This window comes from Egretta garzetta, unplaced genomic scaffold (genome assembly GCF_000687185.1).
Source record: "Egretta garzetta isolate BGI_Z169 unplaced genomic scaffold, ASM68718v1 scaffold96, whole genome shotgun sequence".
In the NCBI taxonomy this organism is placed as follows: Eukaryota; Metazoa; Chordata; class Aves; order Pelecaniformes; family Ardeidae; genus Egretta; species Egretta garzetta.
The window spans coordinates 220,333-236,131 of record NW_009259965.1 but is presented as its reverse complement, the minus strand read 5'-3'; the positions used below and the strand labels follow the sequence as shown (position 1 = coordinate 236,131).

The window sequence follows — 15,799 nt, the reverse complement described above, 5'->3', positions numbered from 1 at the left end:
AGAGCACTACATCTTTACTAGTGACAGAGCTGGGGCTTTTTGGTTTTACCCATGCATAGCATGTTTTCACAAAGAAAAGCTCACATAAAATTCAACATGTCCCAGAAAACAAATAATGATTTTTGTTTATTTTAATCTTTCAAAGCAAGTAGGGGAAAAAAACCCCCAAAACCTCTCTGACAAAGTGTCACTCTGGGGGAAGCGTTTATCTTAAAAAATATGACCTTTTCTAGCCTACAAGGAGATTCAGTTATACCACTAGCACCACATGGGGATGTTAGGCTGGATGACCTCTAGTGGTCCCTTCCAACCTACGCCAGTCTATGATTCTACGAAATCACAAACTCTTAAAGGTCATGTTTAAACATAGTCTAAGTAGCAGTCTGGATGTTGGCAGAGGGCAAAATTATTTAAGACATCAGAGCAAAGTTGTTTATATTATGGATACACCAAGTCTTAGAAAATGGGTGTTGACACAGAACAGGTATTTACTAGTTATCTATGAACAAGTGGGTGGTCTCTGTTCTGATACAATAGAGATACCTACCTCAGACTTGCTTACTTTGCAACTAACACAGATGAACATACATAGAGTTTGCCGAAGCTTTCTGATGCACTGGAGCTAAAACAAACAAACACACCTTTGCTGGACCAAGCTGCTTCACATCCATCTGTTCCCTTGGAAGGTTTTCCTCAGCGCAAATTCTACTACATTCACATTTGTGAATTATTACAAATTTTGCGAAGCAGCAAAAGAGAGCAAGTGGACCAAACTGAGCTGCCAAATAACATGCATAAATTACATGAATGTAAATGGAGTATGAATTTGATAATTTGTTCTAGGAAATTATGAGTGGCACATAAACCCCAAGCCAAAACCCAAACGCTGCCATATGTTGTTCAGCTTGTGGGACCTCAGTGGCTCCTAGGGGACAGTAATTTGACTAAGAGTCAATCACTTGCTCCGCCTGCCAGGCAGGTGTCCCCAGTAAGACACCTCAAGAGCCAGGGGCTTTCAAAGCCTGAAATCTCCTGCAATGCAGTCTTTCTCTGTCTAGTGTTGGAGAAAAGAGTGAGCAACAATTCCACCCATCCTCAACTAGAGAGAGGATGAGGAAGAGGGAAGTTTATGCTTTAAGGTAATTAATTGCTAACACTGAAAGGATTCACAGGAAAAAAAAAAGTCACCCTAATGCACACTACTAGTGCAGAGCAGTAGTTGGAGAGCTAACTGCACAAATTGTCACTGCTTGTATGACAGGGATCCAGCCATACAGGAGAGGGTCCAGTCTGCGATGGTCAAGGGACTGGTCTCTGCAGTAAAAGATCCCTTATCAGACTGAACCTCAAGCCATATTTGCAGCAGAAAGTATCAGGAAAAGGCAGTGCGGGGGGTGAATTCAGTAGGGGACACATCAAAATGTCTGTAGAGCACGTCTCCTCTTACTCTGCAACACAGCCCTTGACTGTACTGAGAGATTTTGACATCTCTTGTGAATTAAGCGAAAATGTTCTGTGTAGATGTATACACTGTTGACACTGTTTATGCCTGGTTTATTTGTACGTACCTGTGATTAGAAAAAAGCTGTGGCATACCCATTAAAATACTGTACCTCTAACTAACATGTTCAGGTCAACAACACAAGCGGAAAAATAGGGAAAATAATACAGAATGCTAACAAGTGCTATTTTTTAAATTTTCTTTTGAAAATCACCCCTCTCAATACATTTTCAACTGTATTGACTCTTTAGATGCTGGGGGAAAGTACAGATACTTGGAAGTGCAAGAAGCAATTGCCCATGAAACCACCTTTACAAAGCACTCCATAATGCAAGTTTGAAAAATATTTACACAAGGACTACTCTAACATACCAAACCTACGTGCTACTTGAGTCTCATGTATATAACATATTAAAGTATTCATGGACACTGTGCAATTTAAAATTTACACATATAAACCACTTTCTTTTCTTTTTATGTTATTAACACAAGCAATTACATCTCATTTCAGAACAAAAATTATCAATTTAAATATACAGCAAGGACTTGCCTATTTGGCATGCATCTTACTCACCTCACTGAAATGGCAGATATATAACTGCTATTTCCCATACAACAAAAAGTATGGGTATTAAAGGCAGCACCAGTAGGCATACAGATTTTTTTCAAGTTCAAAATGAATAAACCCACAGTGGCTGCGTAGGCAACGCATCATATTCAATACTTGTTCTTAGGATCACCATGACCAGGCTGCACAGCACGTGCAAAGACTCAGTCACGGTGCAAGTGTCATCACTAAGCAACACACGGACATAAATCCACTTTTAAATTTTTGCCTCTTTTTCAGGAATTCTGTGGGTTCCTGCTTTTTGATCTCTAGCTAGTCTCAGAAAGAGTTCTCCCTGTAGATGACAGAAAAGCCATCTTAAAAAAAATAATTTAAACATCTAAAATTTGGCTGAAATCATCACCTCTGAAAAATTGAGAATTTTCACCTCTGAAAAATTTGCTGTCTTCTGGCTCATAGAGAAAGCTTTCCAGAGTCAAGCTCAATTCTTTCAATTAAACTAGCATTTCTTTAAAGGCTTATTGTTCTCACTGCCATCTTTTAAGGTGGCATAGGGAAAAGGATTTTTAAAATGTGACAGGTGTGTGGGAGTCCAGAGCTGCTTACAACAAATACTAGTTTTTTATCAATAAGCTCTATTTGGTTTTGTAAGGAAAGTTTCATTATCAAATCATGGTAAGTGTAATCTTTTGGAATTCTTTTCTTTTGAAAGAATTTTAACAAGACGGGAGATCTCATTTTTTCTCTTGCTCTAGTCCTTCACCTTCTCAGTAACGGGTGCAACCATTATTTAGAAGTCTGTAACTACAGACACAAAAAAGCTGGTTACTGGTGTTCTTGAAATCAAATCTCATTGTGCACTTTACTCTCATTTGTATGGGAAGTGGAATAACCTCTTCCCATGTATTCAAACCAGTTCACACATAATTGGGATCCCCTCTGGGTTCTGAAACTATGTAAGTCTGATGTAGCTGCAGTATTCTTACAGTAGGAACAATTTTAAGCTAGTTTTTATCCTATCCCCTTACTCCAGGCTTCCTTGTTGAGATCGTATCTTGTCAATGATCTGGGATGTCAGGCAAAAAGAGAGGACTGAACTGATTGATGTTCATTCCACCACCAGGCTGTAGGTCAGGATTTGAGAAAGGTAAAACGGGTTATCTTACCAGAGAGACTTAGCTGTTACGGAAACATAAGTCGATGGACAATTTTACCCCTGGCAAAAGTCACAGAGAATGAATGGATTGTTGGAAAACAAAATGACACCTGCTGGGAAGTTGGTGCATTATTTGTTTCTGTTCCCATTAAGAGCATGCAGAAGTATCACTTACCATCACATTATATTCATATCTATTTAAAAGTTTATATTTATACTGTTAGCTCTCAGGGGTCCCATATTTAAAAGTTTAACTTATCTGCAAACCAGGCAGATTTGGTGTAATCCCGCCTTCAAGTTGAAAAGTCACAAATGGGGACACAAAAACCTTCTTCCCAAATGAATGAGCTTTTGGGTTTGCTTTTTTTCTTAAAGGTTCATAATGTATTTTGGTTTTGCTAACACTTTTGTATTGAAAGTAATTTTCAGAAACATACTCTTGAGAAAGGTCCAGCATTAAGGAATTAATGTTTAAAATAAACTGGCGAAACTATGTTTGAACACAGTCTGTTCTCCTATGACTGCATGCAAGTCTTTCTATGCTTAGAAAACTGTGTTATGAAAATATAATTAATTTTACTTGCATTATAACCCTGCTGCTACCAAATACATGTAGATGTTATATTAAAACACGTCTGAAAGCATTCTGACCATTCACTAGGGAAAAACTGCATTTGCAAAGTTAAGTCAACAGGTTTGGATCTTAAAAAAACTTACAGTAAACAACAATGATTTATAATGGTTCTATTTTAACATCACCTGTGAGTTATGTCTGATGACAAACCAGTAGAGCCTATCAAAAAAAACGCAGCCACACATTTTTTCTGGAAAAATGAGGTTATGTTAAATTTTTTTTTTTTAAGAAACAATACTATTTTTAAGGAAATTTTTTTGGGTCAAAACATAAAGCAAGTGTTTCATTTAATCTAACTCTGATTTAGCCTAAATTCAATGTTTGAGCTCCAGTTTCACCAGGTTGTCTTGCAAATCTGTGATTATTTGAATGAAATCTTTTAGTTTCAGCTACTTGCCTTTCCTTCCTGTCTCACTGCAGCCTTGTGTTTGTTTAGTGTTGCCAGCGAGCATGGAACAAGCTTCTCCTTTTATCATCAGTGGCATTTTGAGGGTAGTCCTGAAGCTACAGGTAGTCCTTTTCTGAGCCCTCTAATTCTGGTAATTATAGCACTGGATGAGGCAGTAATCCATTGAGTTTGTTTCAGCGTCATAAAAACTGTCTTCAGTTGCCATTTTGCAAGACAAATAAGCAGGATGTTAAGCTCTAATGACTTGTGCCCTCCCAATGTTAAATGGTAAAAAGAAAAAAAAAAAGAAAAAAAAAAAAAAAGATGCTGTTCTCTTCCTTCCCCCGCCAAAAAAGAAGGGTAATTTCTGAGGCTCACTGCCAGTTCAAGCAGCTATGCTGGCCCATCACATCCATGGTCATATTTTGAGACAGATGACATGTTAGTAAATAGAAAATCTCTGCAAGAATAGCTTGAAGAAATGCAAGGAGCAAGCATAAATGTTGCCCAGTGCAGAAGACCCTTAAGTTAGCAGTATCTTTGTTTTGCTCTGAGCTACAGAAAGCTGTTCTCAGGGAGGCTGAGCACTCTAACAGGACAGGGTCCAGGTGGGCCCCACGTACTCAAACTTCTGGAAAGGACGTGATTACTGCTACTGGGTACTATTCCTAGGGGAAACAGCAAGGCTCAGCTACTGCAGTCAGAAACCAGAAAGCCTTGCAGTTATTAGAGCTGCTGCAGTGCAGGGAACTGCAATGTTAAAACACTGAAATTACTTGAAGTAGAAGGTTTGTACTGGAGAGAACAGCAACTTTTACATGCCAGAATACCCGTAGAAGGAGGGAGGAGGAGTTTAAACTTCTGATATGACTGCACCTAAGCAAACGGACACCTGCCTCTTTCTGTCACTGTCTCACCATCTCACCATCAGAAGCTAATTAACATGCAAGCATGTTTTGAAGAAGCTTTTGGTAAATGAAGATAATGCAGAGATCAGTCACAGCATTCTTCATTTCTTGCATTTCCTGGAGAAGGAGCTGAGACACACGAGACCTGTTTTCAGGAAATGGATGACATGGCTGGAAAAACCTTCATGAATGTCACACCTACTGCTGACTTGGAAAACTTGTTATTGTTATTCTGCTGGAAATCACTAAGGAGCACTACTGACTTACAAACATCTAAACCTCACTCTAAAGCAACTGAAGGAATTGTTTGTGGATATTCAAAACATACCACTGCCACTAAGCAGTTGTATGTAGATGGTACAACCACCACAGGAGATACTGTATGAAAGAGTATCTTGGCCCAGGCTGAATGACCACATTGCTTTATCCCACTCTGAAAAGAAATACATCAGGGAGGATAAACCGGACGTGGTGGTGTTCAGTGAGTTTGACCCTTTTCATCACTGGCAGTTGAGGAAGGATGACAGCTATCAATCAGCTGACCAGGCCCTTTGCTCACGAGCATGTTAGCTATCTGGAATCTCTTTCTGGTGGAGCATTTACAGATGGGCACCAGATACCTGACAGATGGACACACTTTTTCAGAGGAACTGCACTTCCCAGAAAGAAAAGGCATTCCTATTAAAAGATACTGGCCACCAGTGGCTAGAACACTAAGAAAGGAAGCTAAGAGCACAGAGATGATGGGAGGTTTATAGATCAGGACCCCTTTGAGGTAAGGGCTGGTGGTGGGAAGGAAGTAGGAAGGGATGCACAGAACAAAAAACCTTCCGCATCTGCATTTCTGCTCCAGCTTAAGGACAGGTTTTTTTCCCCATAGGTCCTCTGAAAAAGCAAACTGTTGCACTAAAATTTATTTTTCTGTTGTTGCTATCAGGGCAATGTTTATTCTGCTGAGATAGTGAAGGAGATGATACAAGATGACACAAAACATCTTTATCCAATTTATAGAATTCAGATTTTTTTTAATGCAAAAGTACCATAAAAATCACAAGCATTTTTACTCAATAACCTTTTGTTTTCAGAGGTAATACTGATGCTGTCTAGGTAGCTGCCTTTTGTGAAAAGATATGCTATTCCCCACCATTTAAAATTTTATTTTTCCTTGAAAAATGGCTACTAGTTAAACACCATGCTGGAGTTGGTCATCTCTGTATTTCATGCTCAGAAAATAATTGCATGAATTATTTTCCCTCAATTTGCCTCTCATTTGCTTTGCCTGGGTCTAGTTTCAGTGCAGAAAGAAGGTAATAATCTGATGTTTGCCTCAATCAGAAGAAGGTAATACTGGGAAGATCTCATAATACCTGAAAACATGACTGTAATCTAGCCCACAAAATGCAAGTTATACTGTTTAATCTGTGGTCATCTTGTGTTTCTGGAACTTAGACCTTTCATAAGGATAGACTGCTGACCCATCTCCAACCACGAGGGCCTTTTGTGTATTCATTAAGCTTTGATCTGTCCAGAAGCTAAAATGCTTATCAGTATAGCTTTCACCGTCACTGCCCCGAAAATGCTAGGTAGTGTCCTCACACTAGTTCCACAGCATTGGTCCTCACCTTTGCCTATGGTAATTCCCAAACCACTGAAGAATTATCCGACTGTTCCCTTGCTGCTTGCAGGCACACCTATACTTGGTCTCTCATCCTTAAAATAGGAACTAGACCAAAGAGCATGGCACGCTTCTCTGTACTTGCAAGAAATAGATGCAGAGTACTGCAAAGAAGTGAGGGGAGTCTTAGGCACCTCACTCCAATTTACTAGCTCGCTATTCGCCTAAGGAGGATCATGATGTTCACCAGAAAAGGGTCCACCACCCTAGCAGTAGACAGTACCCACTTCTAGTTGCCCAGCATCCAGGCTTCCTTCTGGGTGACAAACAAACTGACAACACTTTAGGGAGTGTGAATGCAATCGCTCCTGCTACTCTTCCAAAAATCTTGATCCATATTCTCTTTATTCTCCTCTATTAACAAGTTCACATTACTTTATTCACTGCCCCAGCCCCCGCCTCCAAAATAGAGTCTAACCAGCCTTCTCTACCACCCTTTACACTGATGGACATCAGTGAAATTTGAAGCGAAGTCTACAGATGTAGTACATTCCCCAATTTGGATTCAGAAAGGGTAAAGTATTTTGTCTTGAGTTATGTCAACAAACTTTGTTCTCATACTTCCAAGTGTATCATAACAAAGTATTTTCAAAAGAGATCAAATTATTACAACCCATTCAACAGTCCACTCCCTTTCAACAGTCTTAACATAAACTGTGTAAATAAATGTTTAAAAGAAACATTTCAGAACTTCCTAAAAACCTTTCTTAAAGTTTGAGAACTTCAAAACAAGACTGTCATTCCAATATAAAGTGATTTTTTTTAATTATGGAATTTTTTACCATATAGGTGGTTTTAATGAGTTCTAATGATGATTGTTCATCTCTATTAGGGAGCTGAGACACTGTATTCCCTAAAATCCCTTTCAAATAGACACTAACTCAGTCTTCAAATGGATTTGAACATGGAACAGTTACAGTCCCACTGCACTAGGTTAAAAAGCAATTAGCTTAGCATGAATGAAAATGTAAAGGTGCTCACACTGTCTAAAGTTAGGGATCCCAAGCATAATCAATACAACTGTTCAAAGCAGCTGTATTAGGAGATTTTCTCTCCATGTACCATATACGAAGTCTAATAATCTATTTTGGCATCTTAGAGGTTTACAGTCTGATAGTGTTAATACCCTTCTAATAGCTACATCCCAAGACAGCAGCAGTTTAAAAGCTCACATGGTAAAACACAACGGCATGCATCAAGGATGCAATGGATAGGATCAAGAGAGGAACGTGACGCAATACTTGCACAAAAGTATATTAACCAGTTCCTCTGTAACACATGATCCCACAACACATTTGCCCCAGACTTTTGTCTCTTTCTTTTTAACAGTTGTTTTGGGGGGGGGGGTGTTGTTGGTTTTATTATTTGAAAGATATACAGCTTAAATTACCGTAATGACTCTCAGTAACAAGAGGAAGAACTTGAAAGTGTGCTTCTAAAATAAATGCTTCACTATCTTTTTGCATTGCCAATGTATTACTTTTAAATGCAGATTTTTTCATTCAAGAACTAAGGCACCAGAAAAAAAGCCCACATCTCTGTATGCCTATGGGATACATAGCACAGTATCAATCAGAGGAAATCTAAAAAGGATACTTGTGATAAAGTACCTACCAAGGCACCTAAAAGCCAGCCAATATTCTTCCCGAATCCTGTAGGAAGACTCAAAGTATTAGGTGAGAACTGCCAGGCTTCTGGTTCTTACTGAAATTCAGACTAACTTTTCATTATTGAATTAATGAAGCAACCCTGAAGAACTGGCGATCGGGGATGTATTATTGTAGGGAATGCATGGACACAAGGATAGGAGATGAAGTCCTAACTGCCAACATGCACACTCATATTGAAAAAGACTCTGTATATATTCCAGTTGGCACATTATAACCAAAGGTGACTGTATTCACTTGAGCTTAAGGTTCCAGTGGATGGCCTAGTTTTGCCTGTCTACAAAATGAAAACATATAAGGAACAACTAAAATAGAAATGTAGTCCTGTTCCTTTTAATATTATCTAAAAAGTACATGAGATTCATGACCAGTTCCTGGAAACTTCACACTGACATACTAGAGAAGAGCAAAACAAAACTATCGGGCATTAGATTCAATTGTAATTTGGTTTTTGTTTGCTATGGCTGCTTACAGAAGACAGTGCTGACCTCAATAGCGATGTTCTAGCATCACACAAAACTGTGGGATTTTAACTAGAAGAGTCAGTGTATTGTTTACAGGCTCAGCTTGTCAAGAATCAAGAGATCATTTTGTCAAATGCAGCTATGTGGTAGATGTTTTAAAAAGTAATCTCCAGTTCTACACAAAAAAAACAGTATAGAGGAGGTTACACACCTGCATACAAAGAATATGTTCATATAAAACCATGCACCGCAGTGTAAAAATATCTGAGCTAACAATAAATAGATGAACCAGTCTCTGCAACTCCATGCTGGTTTTTTTTTTCTGATATGTAAGCTAGCCTAGAAATCCTACCCAGCATAGTACAGTCAGAAACTCCTAAAGTATGCTGCCATTGAGAAACCAGCTCTGTAGAACCCCAGTATCCTACTGAAGCCAATCTGATTCTTCACCTCTTGTGATCTCCACTACTCTCTCCATTGAATCGTTTATTAAAATAAAAATTTTCAGTAGAAAAATCTAGTTCCTGATTTTCCTAAATTGCTTTGGAATGCCTAAGTGTATTGTAAAAATATACCTTATTTATGCAATAAAATGAGAATATTGTATGGACAGGAAAATAAGGCAACACCACCTTTCCCTCGTACATACTTTGCTCCCAAATGTTTTTTAAAGTTCCGTCTGTTTACAATCTCTGTTTATGTTAGAGCTAAGTTATTTGTGATGGTATTTCAGCAATGAAAGAAATCCTAGCCTTGCAACAACAAACACCTCCAGGGGATGAAACTAGGTTTCACAGAGCCCAATGTCCTCTAAAAGTGACAATATAAACAAAGCATATTTGCACACCCAAGGACAACAGGCATTACAAGTTGCCACATTACTAGTCACACCAGAAATTTCAAGCTGTCTGAAAAGGAAGACCATTTTCCTGGTGTTGATTCACGTACATCGGTGGGTTGAAAGGACAGATGAATCGGTTACAACTTCCAGCTCTCTTCTCCACTTCTTCAGCAGTGATGGATTAACAGAAAATGAAGCAGTATCTGAAATGCTATAGCTTACAACCCAATGTGTAGAAGTAAACCAGCACTGTTTTCTATTTATTTGATACCCTGTGCTGTACACTGTACTACTCATGACTGTTCCATGCTCCACTCAGCCACCCCAGCTCTGCTATTGCAACCTGCGAGGCAGAAGTGGAACAGCTTTAGCTAGATAATCTTAATATAATGTAAACAAGTACTTCAAAATCCCCAGATTTACATATTTATCACCTAAAACAAAAGCAGAATCTCCCTAGTTTATCTTTCCTTCAGGCCACCAACACATTTCACTGTTATACATGTCATTTGTTCTTACCTGTTGTTTGAGAGCCTCTAGAGATTCAAATTCCAATTTGGCTAGTTTCATCTGGATATCTCTTGGTTTATCCGGAATTACAAACGCCATGATAAACTTCATTGCTAGTACCAAGTGCTGGAAAAAAAGTAAAAAGAAAAATATCATTCTATAGAGCTTGAAGCACAGAGAGGAACAGCATAATACAATTTCCAAATGTTAGTAATAGAGGTGTAAATAATTATTTCTTGTGACATGTACAACATGGATAGCATACTAGAACCCCATTGAGCCTCAGCTACTCCGTAGTTTTTCTATTTACAGTAATTCACAATTTGAATATAAACACATATAGTTTAGCTTATTTTCATAAGAATCCTATTTTCACTATAGAATCATAGAATAGAATCATAGAATCGTCTAGGTTGGAAAAGACCTTTAAGATCATCAAGTCCAACCATTAACCTACACCGCCATCCCACCTCTAAACCATGTCCCTAAGCACCTCATCTATCCTTCTTTTAAATACCTCCAGGGATGGGAACTCAACCACCTCCCTGGGCAGCCCATTCCAGTGCGTGATAACCCTTTCTGTGAAGAAATTTTTCCTAATGTCCAACCTAAACCTGCCCTGTTGTAACTTCAGACCACTGTACTATTCATTCAGACTATGTACCATAAATTTCTAATTCAATTTTGTATTTGTGATTCCACATAAAACAATAGCTTTTAAAACAGATTATTGGTATATAGAAATTAAATTATGACACCCAGCACATGTAGTTTTGTAGTGAAGTTTTTACATATATATACACACATATAATTACATATAATTAGATGCATATTATTAGATTATAACAACATACATGCATGCACACATGCGTGAAACAAGCACATTGTAAAAAACCCCCAGATTTTCTGCATTAGAGAGGTTATTAAAACCTAAAAGCAATCCTGAGAAAGCATTAGAAGAAAACAAAATAAAATATGATCTTTAAAGTGGCAGCACACTCATAACAGAAACTTTCCAGGAAATGGAGAAGCATTCCACTTATGAGATGCCAGATTAGTCATCATTTATCACAAAATATTATAATCTTATTTAAGAGAAAACAAGCATAAAGTTCTGTTGGCCTAGTCATTGACCAGTCTTTGAATTTCACTTAAACATGCACCATTCCTCTCATCTCCCCCAAAACAACTGTCAAACTGTCATCGGTGGTTTTGTTTCTCCATTTTTGTCAAATATAAATATAATCTAAACAAGAATGATTAAATCTTATTTTATCAAGGACTGAGCCAACAGTATGCTGCATATTTGCACATAGGAACTTGCTCCTAGCTGAGAAAACCCTGATCAAAGTAAGGCAACACTTAAATATATGTGCTTAACTTAAAGCACGTGCTTAGGTTCCATTGACATGATAATACTCATAGACATGCTTAAATTTAGACTGCATGTCCAAGCTACTTATCAATTTTGCCTGAACTTTTATAAAATGGAACAGGTCAGTGCTCCTTTCTGAAATACATTTTGCTGAACTGTATGATCGTGATGGACTTGGGCAGGGGAATAACAACAGACCAAAAATCCCTGAGATTTCAAAATTAGGTGAGCAAGAAGCTAGCAAAACCACTACAGACTTCACAGGAGTGGTAGTGAAACTCAAAATAAGCCAATTCCAATAAATAAGGAAGAGTTAAAGTAAGAAACAGATAACAGTAACAAGAGAACAATGAAGAGACATACATGAAATTATTTTTTAAAATGTATTACAGAAAAATAGTTAGTTGGTCTAGGAAACAAACTGTTAGTGCAAAGAATAATACTTTATTTAAAGAGGTGAAAGGAAGGCAGAAAACTAATGTAACACTAATACATCATCAGTGAAAACCTGAACACAGATTAAGAGGTTAATGAAGCAATTTATATTTCCACTGTATAACGCAATGGTAATACCACATCATTAAAAAAAAATTATGTCAACAGCAAAACATTCTCCCACTCGTACAAATTTTGTTTTTCCACTCCACTTAACAGTGTCTACTGCGAAGGAACTTCTCTCACAAAAAAAAAAAAAGGTAACAAACAATGTTGGTTTATGGTTTATGCTGGAAATGCATAACAATAAAAGATGTCTCAGAGCTAGCACTGGAGGAATCTCTTAAATGGAAAAAGGTAAAATGTTGAAGACCATAACAAAAAAAGACAAACAATACTCCCATGCAGAATAGTTATAAAGAATCACAGGTTGAAGGGGAATAACTAATCTACAGATAAAATTTTGATTTGGAAACGGGAAAATAAGGAGATCAAATCTAGAGTAACTCAAAACTAGGTAACTGAATTAGGGCAAAATCTTACACTTAAGGCAAATGACTGACAGAACTAGCAGAAACAGAGGGATTTGGACAGGGATATTTATCTGAAAAGTTACAGTGGACACTTCAGCTGAAAAAAAAGACTCAGCATCACAAAATGTAGCTTCTAGCCGCCCAAAGTCCTTTGGACTGGGGTTCATCTCAGTATGCTAAACAAAAGGAAAAAAATAATATTTTTTGATCATATTAAAGAGCAAGAATCAAATTTTTGAACTGTAATTGTTCAGCCACTGCCTCTTGAAGAGCCTTGAAAACATCAATCAAGTTAGTGACTTTACATGGAGACTTCAAAGTAGCTCTGAATCCAAACAATTTTTAAGAAAATAAATCAAAAGTATTTCAGGGAAATGTAAATAATATTATGGAGGATAGAGACAGTTTTTCCTATTTTTGATATGGGTGAGGAAGGCATAGGAGAAGACACATCTAGGGAAACCAGAAATAAAACCAACAAAAATTCTGCAGTTAATCCCGGAAAACACCATATTTTTAAAAATAGATTTAGAAGGGCAACGTGTTTTAACTACTTCACCATGTGAAGAATTTTATTGTTCTATCAGCTGACCAGAGCCCAACAGTTCAGCAGTATTCCAAGAGATGGTTTTTTTGGCAATAGGCTACATGTTACCCCCAAATATTGAAAAATGCCTTTGACAAATTGTTTGTCAGAAAACAAGTCAGTTTTCATGCTAGCACAACTCACAGCCTGCAAACACAAGGATACAGCCTTAAACACCAAGACAGAACCTCTGATTCGGAGAGCCTTCAAGCCAGAGAGGGCTTGAAAGTTGGCATACAGATGGGGAAAGTCACTATTTTTGCTTGCCCTACTGTCATCCTTTTTCCTAGGCATCCACTATGGGCCACTGTAAAAAAAGATGACTGGGTTAGACAGACCTTTGGTTTACTCCTCAGAACAGCTTTTTTGCGTTCTTTTCCCTCCCACCAAAACAAAGCTTTATCAGTCGCAAAGTGCCCAGAACTGCGTGGGAAGTCTGCGTGCATAAGACTGATCTCAGAAAACACATTGGACTTAACAGACAGCAAATTCAGTTCAATTCCACCTCATAACTCTCTGTAAACCTAAAAAAAAAGACATCAGAGCAACAGCTTCCCATGGATACCTTCTCCAGATGTTCCTACGTGCAAATTAGGAACAATATTAATAAAATTGGGAAGGTAACTGGCAGAAATTATGAATGTGGGTCATATGATTCACCTGACCTCTTTAAAAGAAAATGTATCTAATTTTATTAACAGTTTGTATTGCATTTTGGAATTGCCATTTGACCAAGGAAATATAAGTAGTTATTCAAGAGAAATTGAAGAAGAAGTAGGGAGATGAGTATTTGTCTTCATTTCATCATTCATATTCTATACGGATTCGTTAATCTTGTTTCAGCATAATTCCTGCAAGTCAGATCCATGAAAAGGAGCCATCTGCTTTCAAAAAAGAATTGCTTTAAGAGTAGAGTATAAATCACCAGAACAGACAGCAAAATTCTCATTTGTAGTATGAAGTTACATTAATGCTAGTGTAAATATATTATAAAAAGAAAATACTAACGTTTATTCCAATTTGCTACACAACCAGTACAAATGTATTTGTCCACTACTAAAACTAAAATTTCTTCATAGAGTTGGGTTTGGGTTTTTTATTTTGGGGGCTTTTTTTTGTTAAATCAGGTTACAAATCCAACTATTATTTCTAACTGCAACCATTAAAAAGCGGTGCTGTTTCCAAGAACATGCCCTTCATAATGATGACAAGAGGGCTATTTCACTGCGAGCAATACCCAGGATAACATTCACACAAGCTGTAAGCTCTCCGATGCCAACAGCAAAGTCCCCTCCTATTTTGCAATCTGCCAAGCAGGCACAGAGAGAAACAGCAATGAGTCTCTTCCCCCTTGATAAATGCAGTGCCATCGAACTCTTTGTGGTCTTGTGCCAGGTGCTCAGAGAGCCAGAAGAACTATTCTGTTCTGCAGAGCCACCGACAAGAGTAGAAGCAGCAGCTGTGTTTTGCAGCAGTGGGTCCCCAACCTTGTCTCTTCGAAAACAGAAAATGTAAATTAGGGTTAAATTCCTAGAATTTTGAACAGCTAATTTAATTTCTATAGTGGTCTTACTGCAGCAATTCCCGTCAAAATCTACTCAACCGGAAAAAGGAAAAAAAAAAAAAAAAAAAAAAGAAAAATTAAGAACATAAGCAGTAGCTGTGTTGCTGGCTAGCTCAAAAAGTATATGCCAAACATCAGATTGGAGAGACTTTAGTAGAATTTTGTACCAAAAGCCCATTTTAGAATCTAATATCTATAAAAACTTTCAATTAAAATCAGGAATCTGGACATAGTCCAGCCTAGAATGAGTATGTACTATGAAACAAGACTGGTTATTAACTCTGCATAGGTACAGAACCCCCTCCCCCCCCCCAAAAGCCAACACCTGAGAACATTGCTTTGAACCTCCATTCTCTACTGGTATACAAAAAATGCCTTTGCAAATGTAAAGGAAATTATCACTGCGAGATCATGCTGCTGTGAGAGCAGACGGCAGGGAGATCATTAGACTCTTTGCTAGGACTCCAGCTCGCAGTATTCTGACATTAAACTAAGCTAAGATCAAAGACTAAGACCAGACCAAAAAATAAATTTCTCTGTTTCTGTGGCAACTGTTTTTAGCTTTAAGGGTCTTGCATCTTTCTGAGAGTAGAAAAGAGGCAGGAGGAAAGTGAAAAATCATCCTGTCAAGGGAGCAATACAGGCAAAGAAAAATTTCCATAAAGTTCAGGAAGTTCAATTAAATTAAATTGTCTTTAATAGACAGCAATAAAATAAATTTATGAGCAAATATTTCTGCAACGCACATAAAAAGAAAGCTAGACCAAACTTCCCACTTTTCAGACTGAACTGGCTTCATTACAGCGTCTTGCTAATGGAGCAGAATCATCACAGCTGAGGGACTTTTAAAAGGGCCTTTCTTCTGCTACACTGATAAATGCTGCCTTTAAAACCCCCACATCCCACATGTTATTATGGAATTTTTATAAAATAGGAACGTATATTCCTTTCAAAATTTCATTTTATCCGCAGACATGGTCCAAAATCCTGGGGC

At 37.8% G+C, this 15,799-nt stretch overlaps 1 protein-coding gene across 2 annotated transcripts in view; it reads right to left on the bottom strand.

Moving 5' to 3' along the window:
• Window positions 1–15,799, bottom strand: part of ANO10 (anoctamin 10) — a 123,495-nt gene that overhangs the window by 33,424 nt on the left and 74,272 nt on the right. For both annotated transcript variants that reach the window (XR_004842200.1, XM_035895723.1), the window contains exon 12: window positions 10,322–10,438. Coding sequence is in view for 1 of the 2 variants with exons in the window: in XM_035895723.1 (XP_035751616.1) it covers window positions 10,322–10,438 (117 nt within the window). In the remaining variant the exon portion in view is untranslated. The remainder of the gene's footprint in view (window positions 1–10,321; window positions 10,439–15,799) is intronic.